This window comes from Anguilla rostrata, chromosome 11 (genome assembly GCF_018555375.3).
Source record: "Anguilla rostrata isolate EN2019 chromosome 11, ASM1855537v3, whole genome shotgun sequence".
In the NCBI taxonomy this organism is placed as follows: Eukaryota; Metazoa; Chordata; class Actinopteri; order Anguilliformes; family Anguillidae; genus Anguilla; species Anguilla rostrata.
Window position 1 is genome coordinate 1,188,114 of NC_057943.1, and position 22,410 is coordinate 1,210,523.

Here is a 22,410-nt window from a genome sequence, read left to right on the forward strand (position 1 = left end):
TGAAGCATAGCTTTGAAGTCAACAGTTGAATATTTTTTTATTTTCTAAAATGCGATTGGCCACACGCTGTGTAGCGGTAGCCCGTTTGCTAATTATGAAGTTGTCTGAGCTTGTAATGGTTGCAGTTTTTATGCTAAGATTGGTCAGATGAAATTTTATGGAATTTGAGCGCAGGGTCATCCAACTGTTTCACATTTCAGGTATGCTATCTATCATCAGGGGTTAAATTGGGGGTGGACGGCGTCCACCCACCTTTGGTAAATAAATAAATAATTTTGACCGGCAGTTTTACAAATAACTATGACAATCCAGTCCATTAGGCTCCAGTCCATGTGTTCCCTCTAGGCAGTTACTCGCTCAACCGATCAAAAATCCGAAGAAAAAAAAAAAACTTAGGAGGAACAGTCGTTAAGCACAGAAAAAAATATCGTTGATTGTCTTGATTGATTGGAAGCGGACGCAGTAGGTAGTTTCATTAACATGTAATTTCATCTATGCAACATTTTAAAGAGAGATGAATAAACAGCCCCCGCGAACGCCGGCTGTTATTAACGGCAACTTTGATTGCTTGAGCAAAATCAGCAGGTTGCTGGTCAGCAGCTAAGCTAAGATTGAATATTTCCCACATACATAACGTTTTATTCAGCGGCGTCTGGTGAGCTGAAAATTGTTGGGGCGCAAAACTTTACTTTAAACTAATCATTGATCTCAACCTGTTTTCATTAGTAATTTTCCTTTATAATCAAGCGTGCCAACGATCGGATTAATCAAATTACAAGTAGCCTAACACGCGTCTTCATACCGTGTTAGGGGGATTAAATCATAAATTCAAATTATCCGTTAAAAATCCGTTTCAATCACCAAGTAGTCTACACTTAACAAATAAGATACACCAGTCTGTTATCTACTGTGTTAGCTCTCAGAATAACCAACAAAAACAAAACCTGCACTTCACTTGTGTTTACAATCTAGCCTACGCATTGCAGATATTTGCCATGAATACGAGTGCGGAGAAAGAAGTGTATCCGCAAATAATGTTGATTGAAAATGTGAACAATTTCGTACTGCAAATGAAAATAAATATAGGCTATACGGCCTAGGCTACTCGCTAAAACTGCCTATTTGGGGAGCGCTGGCTATATATGATAGTATTGAGTAGCCTATTTTGTTAATTAATTGTATTGATACTCAAGGAAAATCAGGGGAAGATTCCGCCACTGCTTAGCGATTAAAACGGATTTAATCTCCCTAACACAGTGCGAAGAAGCGGTGTCTCTTTCCATTTGGTTAGTCAGATGTTTGCATGCTTGTTAATCACTGAAAACAGTCTGAGATCAATGAAAGGTTTAAAGGAAAGTTTTGCGCCTCACCAGTTTAAGAAAGATGGATAAAGGAGGAAAAAGTGAGGACAAGAGGAGGATGACCGATTATTTTCGTGGGTAAAAAAAAATTCTCAGCATTAATGACACTCAATAAACTTGAAATATATTGTGTAAAAGCTTGCATCAATAGCATACATTCTTTTTAAAACATTGTTTTCCTTAATTACAATTGTGTGCACAATACATTAAAGATACAACTATTTTGAACTGAGACATCCATTGGTTTGTACCTTTTTTCACCCACCTCCCACCGGATCTCAGGGTCCACCCACCTCCCAATTTAACCCGTCTATCATGTGTTGCTATCTAATAACAGTAAAAATGCATCTGTAAATGAGCTTCTGTAAATGCATCGTAGAAACAATACAACAGTGCATTGACATTAAAAATAAAATGTACTTTTGAATACTAAAGTATTTTTAAAAGCAAGTACTCCAGTACTTTAACTCAAGTACAAATTTGACTGAACAACTTTCACTTGTAGTGGAGTAATATTTGACCAGGGGTATCTATACTCAAGTAATGGGGTTGTGTACTTTGTCCACCACTGCATAAAGTAGCCTAGACCTAGTCTGTAGGTTGTTATCGGATTACACCATACTTTAGCATGTAGGGCTATGCGTTTTCATGTGCATACACTATAGCCGATATACCTGTATTGCATGAGATACGTGTAGTCTGTTAAAAGTCAGGTGCCTTTAATGTTCTCTGTCTTCACAGTACATTGAAACGCCTGGAGCGGTGCGCTTGGAATTCCTTCCATTTCGGCATATGTTTTCGGACACCTTCTGCGTCGACGTTTTGATAAGTCCAACGAATAGACTAAGTATTTAAAACAGAACGGTCAGCCTAAATTCTCGATGCGTGAACGTCTGAACGGAGAAAGCGAGACATTAGTGGAGAACGGGAATTGAGACATAACTGATGAAACCAAAGTTCTGTTAAAACAGGAATTAAATAGTTTTCAAATAGTCTTTTCACTGGTTAAGAGACTAGCTGGAACCAAAACGAGCATACACGGGGGGTGAAGGTGGCGGACGACCACATTTAAGAAACCATGGCCTAGTTATTTGATCCAAGATGTCATACAGAATGATGTCCTTAGATGTCTCATATTTCGGATGCTAGTCTTTCGCAATCGACGAGTAGTGGCGTCAAATACTTGAAAAATGGGAGGGATTCCAATCGTTTGAGCAACCAAAAGTTTACGCAGCGTATATGCAAGCGGTGGCAGATAAAACTGAGATGAACAGAACACTCTGATCTGTAAACTAGGCGCCTACGTTTCCCCGACTTTTATATTTAAGCAATTACAGTAAACTCGACTCTGACAGCGAAATACGGCTTGGCCTTTACTTCGAATGTCGGGGAACTTACAGTCTTGCCTCAGCAGGCCTGTGATGAAAGATAGCCAATTTCGTGTTTACAGTGACATCTTGTGGCAGGACTGACAATAACAACCGCTAAAAAGTCAGTATATTTATTCACAGAAGAAATGCGTGCGCGCACGCACTCACACACAGACACACACTCTCTCTCACACACACACACACACATTCACACACACACTGACACACACAGTCTCTCTCTCACACACACACACACACACACATTGGCTCTCTCACGCACTCTCGCACACATCTCTCCCTCTCTCTCATGCACATGCGTGCACACACACACTCTGTCTCTCCCTCTCATGCACACACACACTCTGTCTCTCCCTCTCATGCACACACACACTCTGTCTCTCCCTCTCATGCACACACACACGCACCAGGGTAAGTTTAATCAAAGAGTGGTCTCCCTGCTCTACCACTGTGACGATAGGAGGGCAGACTGCAGGCTTGTGTGCTCCCCAGCTGCAGCAAACCCAGGCTGGAAGTCTATGATCCCAAACTTATTGAGTGAAGTTGCAGAGCTCTACAAAAAGGTGAGGAGAAAACAGTCAGTGGATGCGGAGAGAAAGGAAACCGACATCCTCTCTCTCTGTGAAGATGAGCCTCCGCTCCAGGGCTGTGACTCCGGCCTCAAACGAGCCTCCGCTCCAGGGCTGTGACTCACAGACTCCTAAACACAGCCCTCCTGCCCAGGGCTGTGGACTGGCCTCAAACGACCTCCGCCTCCAGCTGTGAGACTCCAGGACCCAGAGCCAGCTCTGCTCCAGGGCGTGACTCGGCTCAAGACCTCCCCTCAGGGCTGGTGACCCCGGCCAGCGCAGCCTCCCCAGGGCGTCGGTCAGACCCTAGCCAGCTCTGCTCCCGGGCTGCTCGGTCAGACCCCCTCCAGGCTGTGACCAGACCCTGGCCAGCTCGGGCAGATCCCTGGGCTCAGCCGGTGCAATCCTGGGCCCAGGGTGGGGTCCTGGAGCCACGTGCCCCTCCCCTGGGCCAGCTCGGTGCAGACTCCCCGGGGCCAGCTCGGTGCCCCTCCCCGGGGCCAGCTCGGTGCAGACTCCCCTGGGCCAGCTCGGTGCAGACTCCCCTGGGCCAGCTCGGTGCAGACTCCCCTGGGCCAGCTCGGTGCCTCTCCCCTGGGCCAGCTCGGTGCAGACTCCCCTGGGCCAGCTCGGTGCAGACTCCCCTGGGCCAGCTCGGTGCAGACTCCCCTGGGCCAGCTCGGTGCAGACTCCCCTGGGCCAGCTCGGTGCAGACCCCCTGGGCCAGCTCGGTGCGACCCCCTGGGCCAGCTCGGTGCGGACTCCCCTAGGCCAGCTCGGTGCAGACTCCCTGGCCAGCTCGGTGCACTCCCCTGGGCCAGCTCGGTGCGCTCCCCTGGGCCAGCTCGATGCGGACTCCCCTGGGCCAGCTCGGTGCAGACTCCCCTGGGCCAGCTCGGTGCCCCTCCCCTGGGCCAGCTCGGTGCAGACTCCCCTGGCCAGCTCGGTGCCCCTCCCCTGGGCCAGCTCAGTGCCTGAAGACACCCTTGGCAGCTTTCAGGTGCAGACTCCCCTGGGCCAGCTCGGTGCAGACTCCCCTGGGCCAGCTCGGTGTAGACTCCCCTGGGCCAGCTCGATGTGGAGCAGGGCGTGTATGTGTTTTTTGGGTCTCTGAATCCGCACAGATTTTTAAAAAGAACCTGAAGACACACTTTTTTGGCAGAGCATTTACCTAGCGTTTATTTATTTATTTACATTTTACACTTTTTTATTATTACTATTATTGCTTCTATTGCCAATATCACTCGACAGCGTCACTATTTTTTTTTACTCCCTTGATTTTATTTTCTTTAAATCCACTCATTAGTATCCTTCTTTACTAAGTTGTTATCTGACCTTGTTTGCCGTTTTTGCATCTTGCTGTTGTTGCCATCACTAAGTAATCTAATTTTGGTTTTATCCCTTCCCCCTTTTTTTGTGTAAAGCCCACTGAGTTGCAAAGGTTGTATGAAATGTGCAGTACAAATAAAGTTTGATTGAGTTTGATTGATTTACAAACCATCCTAATCTCTCAGGGCCAAAGTTTCAGCTCACTGGAGGACTTGTGAAACAGGCTGCGGCAAACCAGATGGTCAGAGAAGTGGGGGGCTGCCCAAAATGTGTTGTTTTAAGGACGTATGAGGACAGGGAGTCGCCCCTTCCGCTCAGTCCCAGGCAGTCTGAACTCTGACGCTGAGCTTCCCGCCAGCGTCCCATCTCCTCTGCAAACAGAGCATGTGCACAGTTTACTCAGCCAGAACGAGCTAACTGGAACGCTAATGCCTCGGGGTGTCAGGAGGAGTGAAACGGATAAGAAACAGGTACGAGTTTATAAGAGTCAGATGTAAAGTACGGGCGTGTGGACAGACTCCCTGAAGAATAACTTACTCTCTGCTCTCTGTTTCTGTAGACTCAAATCCCGGGGGGGGGCGGGGGGGGCTCTGCCCTAATTTAATGACAGGACAGTATAATGGCCCAGGATGGGGTGTGAGGGAACAGCCGCTGACTGACAGGCATGATGGATTGAGACTGATTTCATACCAAAAACTGACCCGCCCACCCCCCAGTGCCCCGGCCTTTCTCACCAGGTGGGGTGGGGTGGGGTGTGGGGGGGGTGGTTTACAGTCCCGTCCCCAAAAAATGAGCAGAGGTGCAGAGCACAGGTCCCTTTGAAGGTTTGGGGGGCCCAAAACAGGGACAGGGGCATGCAGGGGCTAACAGGGCTAACAGCACAGATACAGGAAGGTGCAGCAGTCACATTCCTCACAGGACCTCGGACACAGAAACCAAATCCCCCCCGTTTGGACAAACAGATTACATTTGACTTCCTGAAGAGGAAAATCTCGTGTTTGGGGTAAAGACCTGCGATGCTGTGAGGGAACCGCGTTCTGTAACTGTTCGGAGTCCCGAGCTGAGCGGCAGGAACAAGAGCAGGACTGTGCCACAAACAGACGGCATCTCACACCTCTCCCTCTGCATAGGTGTGTGATTTGGGTGGGGCGGGGGGAGGGGGGTTAGGGGGCAGGAGTTCAGCCCTTCATCTCACAGGATGCTTTTCTGTGACGGCGCTCACCTCACAGTTTCTCTCACAAAAGTGTCGGTCTTCTGGTCAGTTAAATAGACAAATAAGGGACTTTACATATAGTGCTTTTCAATACAAAGGGCTTCATGTTATTGGCATTTGAAACCATTCAGATAACATGTAAAAAAAATAGATAAACATGAACAACACAATTAAAACAGAATGTGACAAAGGAAAAACATCAATTAAATACATTAAAAACCTATAAAATCCATATTAAAATAAATATTTCTTGCTGAAATCCACTCTCTCACACATACAAATGGGCACCCTAAATGTCTGGTGATTTTTAGGTTGCTAGGCAACAGTAATAGAATCCAGATATGATTGGTCCACCAGCTTGCGCAGGTTTGAGCCGGATTTCGGCGAGCTGCTGTATTTTGATCGGACACGTTTCGCATCGAGTCAGAGGCCACTGCAGACGCACAGTAATCAAACAAGCACCGTGTCGCTGCCAGCAGCCTCTGTGTGGGGGTGTTTGAGCAGTGTACCTGCGTAGGGTTCACCCCTGAGACCAAGTTTAGGCTCCAGCAACTCCGCTGCTTCTTGCATCAGTTTACATGGCAATAAGAAGTTCAGAAGTGATAAAACTTCCTAAGCTGAGTTAACATGACATGACATGACATAACAGGTCAACAATGCTCGCCATTTTCCTGCTAAATTAGTGCACTGATTACCCAGAGACTAGATAGTATCTAACACCATATCAAGCCTAGTCTTGAAAATCCACGGAATTTCTGCCTTTACTACGTGACCTGGCAGGCTATTCCACACATTGACCACTCTCTGCATGAAAAAATTCTTCCTAATATCTGTACGGAATTTGCCTTTTGCTAATTTCCATTTATGTCTCCTCATTCTACTAACACACACACACACACGCAGGCACACAAGCACGCACACACACACACACACACACACACACACAGATAAGTCAGCACTGACACCCTCAGGACGAGAGGTCAACAGTGGGTCAGGACAGTGGTTAATGTTAAATGCAGTGACAGAGCGCCCCCTGGTGGTGTCCATGCGCTGATCATAATTTCCAGCAAAATTACCAGGAGAAAGCTTAACTTCCAGCTGGTCTCTTGCACAGGCTGGCTAGGTCACATGTGCTGTGGTACAGCTGCTTTTCTATTCAGGTTCTAACCCTGACTGACACCTGTCAGTCACAGATTCAGGATAGATAGGTGCCCCGAAACCTGGCGCTGTGAATATCCCATATCGTTTGGCAGTTTTGGGGAAAGCCTCATTGTCTCTGATAGAGGTACACATGTCCGCACCCTCTGGCGTGACAGCTCAAGGGCTTGAGCTACGTAGGAGCATTTGGACACGCCTCTTTGTGTTTGGAACAGTGAGCGGGAAATGGATGATTATCTGGAAAGAGACAACATGCTCTCTGCCCTTCTACTGCATCAGTCACACATACTGCGCCTGACTAAGCTCTTACTCTGGATATGTCACCGTCAACCATCCCATCCTCCTGTCCTCCCTGGCAGCTATGGGGATCTGTGGCACAGCACTTGACTGGATTGAGTCCTACCTCTCCGGTCGCTCCTTCCAAGTCGCCTGGGCTGGTGCAGTATCAGCACCTCGCCCCCTTGCCACAGGAGTTCCCCAGGGCTCTGTCCTTGGTCCCCTCCTATTCTCCCTGTACACCCAATCTCTTGGTCCTGTAATCTCTGCCCATGGGTTGTCCTATCATTGTTATGCCGATGACACCCAACTCTTTCTCTCCTTCCCGCCCTCTGACACTCAGGTCTCTGCTCGCATCTCTGCCTGCCTGAGGGACATCCAGAGCTGGATGGATAACCACCATCTTAAGCTGAACCCAGGCAAGACGGAGATGATCTTCATCCCTGCTCCATCCTCTAACCTTCTTGACTTTTCTATTTCCCTGGGGGACACTGTGGTGTCATCATCACCCACCGCAAAAAACCTTGGAGTGGTGATGGACAACAGACTGTCCCTCTCCCAGAACATCACGGCGGTGAGTCGAACGTGCAGGTTCTTCCTGTACAACATCCGGAGAATCCGCCCCTTCCTCACCACCTACGCAACCCAGCTCCTGGTTCAAGCGATGGTCCTGTCCCGCTTGGACTACTGCAACTCGCTACTGGCTGGTCTGCCAGCATCCGCCATCAGACCCCTGCAGCTCATCCAGAATGCTGCAGCGCGTCTGGTCTACAACCTCCCCAGACATTCCCATGTCACCCCCCTGCTCACTGACCTCCACTGGCTGCCTGTTATGGCTCGCATCAAATTTAAGTCCTTGGTGCTTGCATACCAGGCAGCTAAGGGGTCAGCACCAGGGTACATTCAGAGGATCATCAGACCCTACACACCAGCCAGACCTCTCCGTTCTGCCACCTCTGGACGCTTGGCACCTCCCCCTCTTCGCGTCTGCACTTCCCGCTCCCGTCTGCTGTCTGTCCTGGCCCCTCGCTGGTGGAATGACCTCCCCGTGATGGTCAGAACAGCAGAGAATCTCACCACTTTCAAACGCAGACTGAAGACTCATCTCTTCAGGCTGCACCTCTCCCCACCCCTCCCTAGCCTATAGTTCAGCTCATTGTACCTAGCTAGGATAATTTGATTATGTTAGTGTATCTGGTAGGATTGTTTTTGTATGATTAGGTGTGATTCCAGTGCTAGTTTGTACTTTGTACTTGGTAGGATTCTTGCTGCTGAACAAGCTTACTCTACAGGGTTGGAGTCCTGATCGATGTGGTCACTTCTGGCACTACGATCCTTACTTCACTCTAGTGTTTCTTTTGCGCCTCTACATCTTGAAACCTATGCACTTGTTGTACGTCGCTCTGGATAAGAGCGTCTGCTAAATGCCTGTAATGTAATGTAATGTAATGTAAAGGTGTGCTTTCAATTCAGTTCAGGCATATTTGTTATCGTCAGTGAAAATTAAACAGCTGCTGAGACTGTTACTTTACTGTGTGAATTTACCCTTCTAAAATAAAATAATACCTTTTTTCTTTTTACATTTGTGTACTCTAGAATAGGGGGCAAAGACAAACAGTGTCTTTTTTTCAGTGAGTCTTTATGGATTCACAGAGTTGCTGTCTCTCTACCTGTCAGTAGGTGGCGCACTCCCCCTGTTTCAGTTCTGCAGCCATCGGGTCCCCTGACAGTACCTCTATGAGGCCCATGTCAAACGCACACGTACACACGCGCGCGCACATGCACACACACACACACACACACACACGCACATGCACGCACACACACAAACACAGACACATGTATACACTCAGGCATGAAAGTGGAGTCGGACTCGGGTTCTTGCTCTGTGTCTTGTCCCTCTGAACCCCAGCCCTTGCCCCCCAGTCTTAGTCCCCCAGCCCCCCAGTCCCCCAGTCCTCTAAGTCCTGCTTTGTCTCTTCTGGCTCCTCTTTCCCACAGTGCTGCTGGTGTCTGAAGCTGCACTGCACTGCCACTCAAACTGTGAAGATAAAGAATAACACCTCTGAGCTACAAGGGGATGTTCACAGAGCCCAGGTCTCTGCCTTCTTGTATTTTGTATTTTTCTATCTATATTACAATGTACTAGCTGGGTCAGATCCTATGGCTGTGCCACAGGTTATCCACCAGGGGGCGCTTTTTCCCTGGGAAACCTGGCACACAGAGAGACGTGTGCTATCCAGTGCACCAGCACCCCTGAGCCCACGGCCCACTGATCTGAATCTCACACAGTCACAAAAAATATGAGCGCATTTCCTGTATATGTGTGTGTGTGTGTGTGAGAGAGAGAGAGAGGTAACTTTCTGTGTTCAGGTTTTCTGCAGTTCTGTACATTAGTAAATACATTTTTCCAAACCTCAGTGTTAGCTAGCTACATATGCAGCTGTACATTTTTATTAATGTAAACACTGCATGCAGGCTCAGGCTCAGGCTCAGGCTCAGGCTCAGGCTCAGGCTCAGACTCAGGCTCAGACTCAGACTCAGACTCAGACTCAGACTCAGACTCAGACTCAGACTCAGGCTCAGGCTCAGACTCAGACTCAGACTCAGACTCAGACTCAGACTCACGCTCAGGCTCAGGCTCAGGCTCAGGCTCAGACTCAGACTCAGACTCAGACTCAGACTCAGGCTCAGACTCAGACTCAGACTCAGACGGATAAGGATGCTTATCTGAGCCGGTTCAGGAATAAGTGATGATTGGCTGAGTCAGTTCAGGAATAAGTGATGATTGACTGAGCCAGTTCAGGAATAAGTGATGATTGGCTGAGTCAGTTCAGGAATAAGTGATGATTGGCTGAGTCAGTCACATGTCCTCCATTTTCTGTTTCCGTTTCCTGGACGGCAGAATCACTGACAGTCTCCCGACAGACAGAAGCTCCAGCTTTTCACACTACTGCTTGGAATTCATCTTGAAGCGTCCTATTCCGACCCGGGAGCACTCTTCTCCTGATTTACTCCAGAACTGTGCGTGTGTAATGTAATGTAATGTAATGTAATGTATATAAAAACAGTTGCAAGAAAACGTTTGTGAACCCTTTTGGAAGTACTTGGATTTCTGCATTAATTACTCATTAAATGAGGCCTGATCTCCATCTAAGTCACAATGATAAACAGACACAATTATGCTTAAACTAATAACAATAAAAAGCCACACAAAGTTTGGTTACTGACAGTCTGCTCTTCTCAAGACACATCTGTTCATGTGAACCATGCCCTGATAAAAAACTATTTTCAGAAGAACTGTAGAGATGTATAAAGCTGGAAAAGGCTACAAAAGTATTTCTGAAGGCCCGGGTGTCCATCAATCCACAATAAGACAAGTTGTCCACAAATGGAGGAAATTCATAACTGTTGCTACTCTCCCTAGGAGTGGGCATCCTGCAGACATGATGGCAAGAGTGCAGCATGCAATGCTGAAGTAGGTCTAAAAGAACCCTACGGTAAAGTAAAGAACTTGCTAAAGTCTCTGTTCATGTGTCCACTATAAGAAAAACACTAAACAAGAAGGGTATTCATGGGAGGACACCACAGATGAAGCCACTGCTCTCCAAACAAACATCGCTGCACATCTCACATTTGCAAAAGGCCACCCGGACATTCCACAGTGTTCTGGGACGATGTTCCATGGATGGACAAGAGACAAGAGTTGAACCGTTTTGCAGAAATGCACAACACTGTGGAGCAAAAAGCACTGGTCACCAACACCAAAACCTCATCTTGGGGCGGCAGTGTAGTATAATGGATAAGGAACCAGTCTTGCAACCTAAAGGTTGCAGGTTCAATTTCTGGGTAGGACACCATCGTTGTACCCTTAAGCAAGGTACTTAACTTGCATTGCTTCAGACTTACTTGTGAAAGTCGCTCTGGATAAGAGCGTCTGCTAAATGCCGGTAATGTAATGTAATCCCAACAGGGAAGCCTGGTGGAGGGAGCATCATGGTTTGGGGCTGCTTTGGTACCTCAGGGCCTGAACAGCTTGCAGTCATTGAGGGAACAAAGAATTCAGAACTTTATAGAGATTGTCAGGGTAGGGGCCCGTCACCTGAATGGGCGATGACACAATGACCCAAAACAAATGAGTACAACAAAAGTGTTTAAACTGATAAAAATTCATGGAGTAATAAGGCTTAAGAACGGCTCTCCTGGGAATGTTTTATAAAGTCAAGGAAGAAAATAAGAAGTGACAGGTTTCAGGGCAAAGCTCCTTCATCAGAGTGCATGACATCACATGACACAGCATTGAGTGAGCAGATGCTCTTATCCACCGTGACTCGGAGAATTGCAGTGCACATCTCGCAGGACACACAGACAGCCCTTTCACTGTCAATCCATCAATAAGGCTAAAGTTTGCCCAACAGTTAGTATCGCGAACAAAAGTAAATACTGGTAAAATTTGAAAACTCCCTACCCTCACTGCAAATCTTCCGCCGTGGTCTGAAGACGCTCTTCAGACTATACCTGGACTAACTGCCACCACTCTGTATATCATGTCACTTTAAATCCCCCCTTTCATGACACTCGTTAGATGTATCTCCATTCCAGCACTTTTTGTAATTAGCATTTGTCCTAATATTGTAGCTTGTTCTTCTCACTAGTTTGGCTTGGCATAAGTTAGGTCAGAATAATATTCACTGCATGAACTGAACTGTGTTCTTGGCTAGAAATAGCTGTACGAAATGAGTATTGTACCTTATTAAACCTGTGTTTTGTAGTTTTCCATGACCATGATATGCACTTTTGTACGTCCGTTTGGATAAAAGCATCTGCTAAATAAATGTAATATAATGTAAAACAGTTAAATCTACCCGTACAACAACACATATAACATCATTATCCAAGCAGGACGTACAGCAGGAAAGGAAGGGGGTACCTAAAGTGGGTCAGGGTTAGCTATAGTGGGTCAGGGGTAGCTATAGTGGGTCAGGGGTAGCTATAGCGGGTCAGGGGTAGCTATAGCGGGTCAGGGGTAGCTATAGTGGGTCAGGGGTAGCTATAGCGGGTCAGGGGTAGCTATAGCGGGTCAGGGGTAGCTATAGCGGGTCAGGGGTAGCTATAGCGGGTCAGGGGTAGCTATAGGGGTCAGGGGTAGCTATAGCGGGTCAGGGGTAGCTATAGCAGGTCAGGGGTAGCTATAGCGGGTCAGGGGTAGCTATAGTGGGTCAGGGGTAGCTATAGTGGGTCAGGGGTAGCTATAGCGGGTCGGGGGTAGCTACAGCAGGTCAGGGGTAGCTATAGCGGGTCAGGGGTAGCTATAGCGGGTCAGGGGTAGCTATAGCGGGTCAGGGGTAGCTATAGCGGGTCAGGGGTAGCTATAGCGGGTCAGGGGTAGATATAGTGGGTCAGGGGTAGATATAGCGGGTCAGGGGAGCCGTGGTGGTGGCGGGATTTCAGTTCGTGTCCAGCCCACAGTGGGGAGATCACCGCACTACTAGGGGCCCAGAGCAGATGGGAAAGCAGTGCTAAACAGTGACAGGGATAGACAGCCCCCCCCCACCCCCCGTCCCCCTGCACCCCCACCCACCCCACCCCCCCAAACAGGTGCTGTCTATTACCCCAGAAAAGGGCTTCTCAAAAGAAAAGAGTGAAAATTATAGAGACAAATGCTTTATACACTCTCCATATCACTCGCTCTCCCTCTCCTGTTCTCTCTATCTCTCTCTATTCCTCTCTCTCTCCTGCTCTCACGCTATCCCTCTCTCTATCTCCCCTTCTCTCTCTCTATTCCTCTCTCTATCAATTCAATTTCAATTTCAAAGTGCTTTATTGGCACGACAAATATAGGCACTTGTGTTGCCAAAGCAGTGGTTACAACATACAACTATATACAATGAATCCGAGAATTTGAATTTGTTATATAAAAAATATATACAATATCAGTAAGTGATGTGAGGTGTGTGTGTGTCTGACTATCTGTGCGTTGTGTGCATGAGTGAATATTATGTGTCTGCTTGTACGCGTGTATAAATGTGTGCATGAGGTGGTCACACATTGTCCCTCAGAGTATGGCTGCTAGTATGCAGCAACCTTTTTCTTCTCCTAATAGGTAGGGTAATCTATCGTCATTGGGTATATCATTGAGTTGGGGACATTTCTGGATCATTTCTTGGTAGAATGTTTGGCGAATTTGGTCAAATTTGGTGCATTCCATCAGGAAGTGTTTTTCAGTTTCAATTTGGTTGCCTTTGCATTGTTGGCACAATCTTTTTTCTTCTGGCAACCTTGATTTTCTGTGCCTGCCAGTTTCTATGGCTAAGTGGTGCTCGCTGAGTCTGTACCTCGTCAAGGTGGTTCTCAGTTTTTTGTCAGTAACTGACAAATCACTTTCTATCACTCTCTCTATCTAATTCTATCTCTGCTGCTCGCTCTCCCTCTCTGTCCTGCTCTCTCTATCTATCTATTTAACCCTCTCTCTATCTATTGCTCTCCCTCCGGCTCTCTCTCTCTCTCCCTCCCTCCCCTGCTCTCTCTCTCTCCCTCTCTCTCTTTCTGTCCTGCCCTCTCTCTCTCCCTCTCCCTCCCTCTCTCTCCCTCTCTCTCTCTCTCTCTCCCTCCTCTCTCTCTCTCTCTCTCTCCCTCTCCCTCTCTCTCTCTCTCTCAGGCAGCAGTGATTTGGGCCATTCAGAGTGTCACTGGAACCCAGACACCTTGTAGACCCCTGGAGCCTGGTGTGGCTCCGTCAGGAAGGATCTACCCCCCCCAAAGCCCCACACCCTCCCACCCCACCCACCCCACCCCCCTCCGCTGCCCTGGTGCAGAATTCCTCAGGTCTGCACACAGAGGACCATTGTGTGGGGCAGGAGGAGAGCACACACACCAGCCACTTACACGGAGCAAAGCTACGCTCCGCATAGCTACACTTACACTGAGCACAGCTACACTGAACACACTCACACAGAACACACTAACACACTACACACTAACACCGGTCTGCCACTGAATGCAACTTCCATTCTTAGGGCACCAGCACCCAGAGCCTGTACCCCTGTCTCTCTACCTCTCTCACCATCTCTTTCTCTCTCCACCCCCCCCTTTCACCACATCTCTCCATCTCTCTCCCTACCCCCTCCCTTTCCCTCTTCCTCTCCACCTCTCCTCCCTCTCTCTACCTCTCTCTGGTGACCTCTCCCCTCTTTACTTCCTTCTCTACCTCTCCATCCGTCCTCCCCCTCTTTCTACCCTCCCTTCCCCCTCTGTTCATTCTTCTCTTCTTCTCAGTCTTCCTCTTTCTCTCCTTTCCCACGCAGTCTCTCTCTCTACTCCCTCCTTCTCTCCAGGATTCAAACAGGCTTAATTTGCATGACAGGAAATATCCCGTGTTGTCAAAGCATTTTAGAAAAATATACTGAGAGATATACATCCGTTCTTTCCCTTTACTCTATCCCTGCTCTCGTCCTCCTTCCCGCTCTCCTTCTGACCAGGAACAGTCTGTTTTTTCCTCTCCACTATTCGGCCCAAACGGTTTGGCTATAAGCGGGTGTTTTCGGAGATGAAGGGAGTTAGCGGGCGAAATGGAGGAGTGTGGAAGCAGGGGATGGAGGGAGGCTGAAAGAGTGGAATTCTGCCTCTCCATGAAGATCCTGCGGCTGGTTCTAAGGGGCTCTATAGCGCATTAAGGAGCTCTACAGGGCTCTAGGAAGCTCTAGGGAGCTCTACAGGCTTTAGGGAGCTCTACAGGCCTTAGGGAGCTCTATGGGGCTCTAGGGAGCTCTACAGGCCTTAGGGAGCTCTATGGGGCTCTAGGGAGCTCTACAGGCTTTAGGGAGCTCTATGGGGCTCTAGGGAGCTCTACAGGCTTTAGGGAGCTCTACGGGGCTCTAGGGAGCTCTACAGGCTTTAGGGAGCTCTACGGGGCTCTAGGGAGCTCTACAGGGTTTAGGGAGCTCTACAGGGCTCTAGGGAGCTCTACAGGCTTTAGGGAGCTCTACAGGTTTTAGGGAGCTCTACAGGGCTCTAGGGAGCTCTACAGGCTTTAGGGAGCTCTATAGGGCTCTAGGGAGCTCTACAGGCTTTAGGGAGCTCTATGGGGCTCTAGGGAGCTCTACAGGCTTTAGGGAGCTCTATAGGGCTCTAGGGAGCTCTACAGGCTTTAGGGAGCTCTATGAGATCAGCTTTACTTCACAGGCCCCGTACCCTGTCAACACTTTCCACAATCACATCATCATCACATCACATTACAGACATTTAGCAGCTCTTATCCAGAGAAACTTACACAACTTTTTTTACGTAGCATTTACGCTGCATCCATTTATACAGCTGGATATATACTGAAGCAATGCAGGTTAACTACCTTGCTCAAGGGTACAACAGCAGTGTCCTACCTGGGAATAGGTTACAAGACCAGGTCCTTTCCCATTATTCTACACTGTCACTCAGCCAGTCTTCCATGGCCAACCCAGCGGGACACTCACACAGTGACATGCCTAAGCGCAGAGCTGGAGGGCCAGACTGAGTAAGACAGGTCTTTCCCAGAGGACCCTCTTAATTACCTTCCGTGTTTTCCTAGGAGAAGCTGCAGATGCCATTAAGCCGGTGACAGATGTGAGGTTTGGGGTGGTGTTTGGGTTGGGTGAGGGGGTCCCTCATTGTCGCACCCCTCTGCGTTTGTTCAGCTGGGTCAGGCATTTATGGCGCAGGGGTGTTTGCTGCGGACCGGACTCCAGAAACGCAGAAGCCCCAACGCTCAGAACCACTTTCAAATCCCTCTCTTCTCTGTGACATCACCATTCACCACCGCTCATTACATTACATTACATTACAGGCATTTAGCAGACGCTCTTATCCAGAGTGACTTACAAGAGATTTACATTTACACTGCATCCATTTATGCAGCTGGAAATATACTGAAGCAATGTAGTGCCCAAGCCGGGAATCGAACCAGTGACCTTCAGTTTACAAGCCCAGTTCTTACCCATTATACTACAATATCGCCCCAAGCTCCTCAAAGTACTGTCAGCTAAACCGTGGAAAAAAAAAATGTTCTGTGTTGTCTCAATGGGCCTGAATGAGCAGTTCACCCAGACACAGCCGAGAGGAGCACAAGCCTCAAAGTCACTTTTAACGGAACCCACCTGTGAGACTACCTGCGAGCACAGGGCTTTGTGCTCAGAATGAATCTTTCATCGTCTCACCTGCTCATAAGGTACAATCTCACTGAGAACAGAGAGAGCTTACGGCCAGAGGAACCTGAAAATGTTTCATCGCTAAAAACTGACAACGATAACGAGTGAAATGATGTAATTTACAGGGCATTTCTCATTTATTTTTGACCTGCATGTGTAATACGCTAATTTAAGCACCTGGACACCCGGTGTAAAATAACTTAAAAAAACAGAAAGGTGAGGTCCCTCACAGGTGTACTCAGTTAATGACAGCTTTTTCACCAAGCCTGCCTGTTACCTCGCCCACCAGCATGTGTTTGGTAAAGCAGGTTAACCATGTCATTGTCAGAGAACCCCAACGCATACCTGGGTTATTTTTATTCACCTCTTCTAATCACACAGCAAGTTCAAAAAGGCACAACATACACACGCACACACACTCACATGCACGCACGCACACACACACACACTCACGTGCACACACACGCACACACATGCACACACACATTCACAAACACACACATTTGTTTTATTCTCAATAACAAATGAACTCCACACTGCATGAAATGCAACCCAAATCATTCAGTATCACTGCATCCGACAGCCATAAGGCACGGGTTGGGTTGATATGATTGCATCAGACAAATTTAACACCAATCTGGGGAATAATGTTGCACAGAAGGGGAACTGGTGTGTGACATGTCTTGATACTGCAGAACAGGTGGATCTGAAAGTGACTGACTTCAGGGGGAGTACAGCAGTTCTCTTTCTGTGTGCAAACTGTGCTCCAAATAAAAATCTCAATTACTTTTTTATTCAAAAATGCTTCTCAGTCATATTTGTCTAAAAATGTATTCAGTTACCCTCAGCTCTTCAGCCACGGGACGACGTACCATCTTTTATTCAGACATGGATGTGAAGCTGTCTGTTCACACAGGACAAAAGCTCCAATTTACCCAGAATGCTTCAGGGTGCCTCCTCTTGCCTTTCTTTACCCTCAGACCCAGCACTCCCCCAGAAGTCTGACACAAGCCCCCCCCCCCAGCCCGGCAGTCTCTGTGTCATTGTGCATGATCACTCTTTGTCATTCTCTGTGTGAGAGAGCTCAGGCCCTATAACGGGTCGTTGTCATAGTGAGGGAATGCTGAGGGGTCAAAGGGCTTCACTTCCTGGGCTGTCTTTGCTGACGGTCATGTGACCCAGAAACAAACAATTTAATTTGCCTCACCATTTTCTGTTGATGATCTATTTCTGTCCAGCTTCTATACATGATAATTTAGGGCCTGCTTACCCCCAGCTAACCACACACACACACGCAATAAAATACAAACACACAAACACACACAATAAAATGCAAACACACAAACACACAGGGAATTTGCTACCAGGGGTCCTCAGGAGCTTGTTCTTCCAATATCACCAGAAAGAGTTGCAGGAAGAGATGCTTGTGGACGCAAAAAAGAGAGATAGTGATGGGGACACTGTGTTTAAGGAGGTACTGACTTAGACCCCTGATATTCATTCCTGGTCCTGGCGGGCCACAGGGTCTGCTGGTGTAGTTACTCGGTACTTAATTGATGAATTAAAGCCGTATGTTACACAGTTAACTCACCTCCCCAGGTTTTTTGGGTCCGAACTGGTTGCTGATATGAAGGTGAAAACAAAACCCAGCCAACCCTGCGGCTCGCCAGGACCAAAAGGAAAGGTCACCATATTGGATGGTCCGAGGTCCAAGCTTCATTTATGGCAGGTAAAAGTTTCTGTTACAGAGAGTACGCTCTCACACTGAAAGCACAACTTTGTGAATGCACACACAGAACACAACTGTCTTCACTTTCAAAAGTAACCGTAAGTGACATTAGCTGGCCTTCTCTCATCCACCACCATGGCGATGCAGAAACTGGTGATAGATGTGTGTGATGGACACGTTGCCTGGCAACAGCAGTCCATGCGCTGTCCGTGCATCTCTCCTCATCCCCACTGTACAGACACTCTGCCCACTCCTGATCACATCAGATCTGAGAGAACCAGGGAGCATTTATCTTATTTAAACAGACCATTTACTTCCTTTCACCATTCATTTCTTATTCCTTCATTTTTCACTCCTCTCCTGCGAGTCGTCTGCATTTGCCAGGGGCCTACGGTGCTATGGCAGGGGTCTACAGTGCTATGCCAGGGGTCTACAGTGCTATGCCAGGGGCCTACAGTGCTATGCCAGGGGCCTACAGTGCTATGCCAGGGGTCTACAGTGCTATGGCAGGGGTCTACAGTGCTATGCCAGGGGCCTACAGTGCTATGCCAGGGGCCTACAGTGCTATGCCAGGGGTCTACAGTGCTATGCCAGGGGCCTACAGTGCTATGCCAGGGGTCTACAGTGCTATGGCAGGGGTCTACAGTGCTATGCCAGGGGCCTACAGTGCTATGCCAGGGGTCTACAGTGCTATGCCAGGGGTCTACAGTGCTATGCAGGGGCACAAGTGCTATGCCAGGGGCCTACAGTGCTATGCCAGGGGTCTACAGTGCTATGCCACAGGGGTCCTACAGTGCTATGCCAGGGGTCTACAGGTGCTCATGGCAGGGTCTAAATGCATCGGTCCAGGAGGGCACAGTGCTCCATACATGCAGGGGTTACTGGAGCACAGCACTGAGGAGATTGCTTAGTTGTGCTACTAGAATATTTGTCAATGGGAAAAAAATGTTAGCCAAGAGCTCTGTATGTATGTGTGTCCATATATGGTCTTTGATTGGTGTGTAGTGGTGTTCAGCTGATATCACAGCCCTGTATGAGTGTGCGTACTTGTGTACAGGGGTCTATGTTTGGTGTTCAGCTGATATCACAGAGAGCAGAACTGCGGCCAATCGAGACTGAGCATGCAGGGTGGTTAGGGGCGGGGCAGGAGATCAGACGCGCGGCGGTGTTTTTGTTTTTGGGCCCGTAATCCTCTCTATCCTGACACCAGCCCGCCAGACGCAGGCTGGGCAGGGAGGCCTCACTCAGAGAGGCCACACAAAGACAAGCGTTAAGGGCCAAGCAAAGCCGACCTCACCATCTCCAGCAGACCACCTCATATCACCGTCTCTGCCATATCATCTTAGTGAGGGATGACCAAAAGTTTGTAACATCACCGCACTGTGATAGGCCACTGATGGACGATGGATATTTAAATGGTTAACAATTCAATGAGTACTGTACTAGTACATATATTCTGTATAATATTACTGCCAGACCTTCCACCAAAAAATGCTTTGGATAAAAAACACTGACTTAAAATGTAAAAATGAAAATAATGTCTTATTCATGATATTTCCAGTAGTCATGGCCCAAAAATAAACATAAAATTAAATTTAAAAAATAAAAAAAACTCCATAGAACATTCAAATGAAAATTTCAATTCTGCATCAGGGTCCACCAAGTGTCCAGCTGATGATGTGACCATGGCAAACTCTAGGACGCCCCTCCCATCTCAAGAAATTAGACCAAAGGTTCCCGCGATTTTTTTAAAGGAGGAAATTGTGGTGGCTTGCATCTCATACGCGCGTGACGCTTTGACACAAAAAACCTCGAGTCCTCTCCAGCGAAGAACTGTGCGCGGGCCATGGCCTCAACACGACAATCCGCGCGCCAAATTTATATAGAACTCGGCCGCGAGGCGCGCTTTATTCTCACAACCGTTGCGTGAGTGGCAGCTCTGTGGGCAAACCAGGTGATTAACACCGGCTTCCACATTCATCATACGAAGCCCCATGCCAATCATTACTTTTTTAACCAATCAGACAAGCGGCGATGCCCCCTGGCCACTCCTCCCCGCAGAAATGATAATGAGACTGGATGCGTTCGCGTGTGTGTAATAATCATAAACTTTGGCCATATCCTACAGGCCTTAACGGGGCCTGGTAGTTATGGATGCCACAAATAAATCCGAGACACTTACGTCGCCATTATTACTCACGTTTGTAACGTTCCTTCATAAAGAATATATATTTATATAGAGTAGCCAATACAAGACCATTATGTCTCATGGTATTTCAGTTGCAAATCCTATACTTCGATTCAAAGACACCGTTCAATCAATAGCTTAAACGTTCGTTTTTTTACAACGACTTGCATGTTTTTAAACAAGTTTGAAGTGCTATTGTCTCAAGACTATTCCTTTTAAACGTCAGTGCTCAGTATATAAACGTTTTTCCTTAGCAATATTACACGCACGAGCTGAGAAAAAGCAGAATTTCAGTGACCGGTCCCTCATGTATTTCTTAGCAGGAGGAATCAAAATTCTCCGTTGAGACATGTTACCTTTCTTACCAATAGAGACATTTTCAGATGCAAATGTGATACGAAATCGCATGTGCTTTAGGAAAAAAAATGTTCAGAAAGTTAGGAAAGGGCAAAAGTCGCGATCATAAACGCCTGTTCATGTTCCACCATCCTGGAATCGTTGAGACAGAATATTACCGACGGTAGCCAAGTGGTCGGAAGATTTAGCAAGATATGTTGTCACCATTGTCATCAACTTATTTTCTGCTTTACCGCGTCTGAGTCATAGTATTCAAACGCACATGTAGCCAAACATGTAAAATATGATAAGCCATACAGCTTAAATATTTTTTTTCACCACAACACCTTTCCAAATGCAAGACTCCGTGCGTTAGCTTCGGAGAGCCTGCCGGTGAACGTTCCTCAAATCAACCATTCAACATTAATTTAATAACTTAAAAAGAACCTGCCGAGTAACGTCACAGCTACCTGCCTGTAGCAAATCTGCGAAGAATGCCACGGGCCTATTTACAAGTTTATGAAGTCCGGTGAGTTTCTTTTTATTTTTGTCAGGGCAACAATAAATATAGCAATATTTCTTTACTACATATGATATGATTACCAATTAAACATAAGTAAACTAACGGTTAGCAGTTTAAATATAAGAGCGTCTTCCAGGCGCCTCGTCGGACACTGAGAGAGAAGTATGGCAGTGGATAGCGATAGGCAAAGGGGGGTGTTGGAGGGGTGAAGGACACTTTTGGGCACCCCGTTTCATGGTTGGATTGAAGGAGGGGTCTGGGGAGAATGGCTTTTGCGAGACAGAAGGGGAGGGATGGGAGGCTCCGGTTTCAGGGCGGCTGGGGGGTAGGGGCTGGGCTGGGGGTGGACTGGCGCTCAGGAATATACGAAGACCCGCCGGAGGACGGGACATAAAACCGCAGCGCTTGTGGAGGAGCGGGCGGGTACCGAATAGCTGAGGCGGCCTGGCGCTGGATCCCCCATCGACTTGCGGAAGGTTGTCTGTATGGTTCGGCTGTCACCGGGAACACACACTCACTGAAAGCAGAGCTCTGTGTCCAGTCGCGGACTCTTTTCTTCAGATTCCCCCTCGGGTCCTGCATGTCTAATATTTAGACATGTTCAGCTTTGTGGATTCCAGGACGCTTCTGCTACTCGCAGCAACGCAAGTCCTTTTATTAGCCTTTGTCAAATGCCAGGAAGAGGATGACCGTAAGTTGCAACTTTTTTTGTTTTGTATTAGACCGTTATTTTTTCTCTCACATTCTCTTGAAGTTGAGAACAAGTTTGTATTTGTATAGATATGACACGAAAAACGTTTTTTATTACTTGAACAGAGGGGCTTAACGCAGAAAAGCTATGAGAGTGGTGATGTGAGTTAGTTGGCTTACGATCATTTGTGCTTGACTTGTTCGATTCGAATTGTTAGCATCTCAAGGGGCTTTTTAATTGAAGCATTTCAGATTAATTCAATTAAGCATTTATTTTCTGTGTTTGTATTATATGTATTTATCAATCCTAAGTATTAATCGTATGGTTAATAATAATCACATTTCTGACTTAAAATTCTGGGGTTCGTCATATTTTGAATAAATTTAAGGTAAAATAGGGGACTTTGTGAATTCTTTGGAGACTAATAGTAAAAATGTTGTTGGAAAATAAGGAATTATTGAGTGAACTAA

The 22,410-nt window shown here is 47.4% G+C and overlaps 1 protein-coding gene across 2 annotated transcripts in view; it reads left to right on the forward strand.

Annotated features, from left to right (window-relative positions):
* Window positions 1-21,621: 21,621 nt before the first annotated feature.
* The window catches only part of LOC135235157 (collagen alpha-1(II) chain-like), a 40,048-nt gene continuing 39,259 nt past the window's right edge, over window positions 21,622-22,410 (forward strand). For both annotated transcript variants that reach the window (XM_064300394.1, XM_064300396.1), the window contains exon 1: window positions 21,622-21,940. In XM_064300394.1, coding sequence (XP_064156464.1) covers window positions 21,847-21,940 — 94 coding nt within the window. In that variant the 5' untranslated portion in view covers window positions 21,622-21,846. The remainder of the gene's footprint in view (window positions 21,941-22,410) is intronic.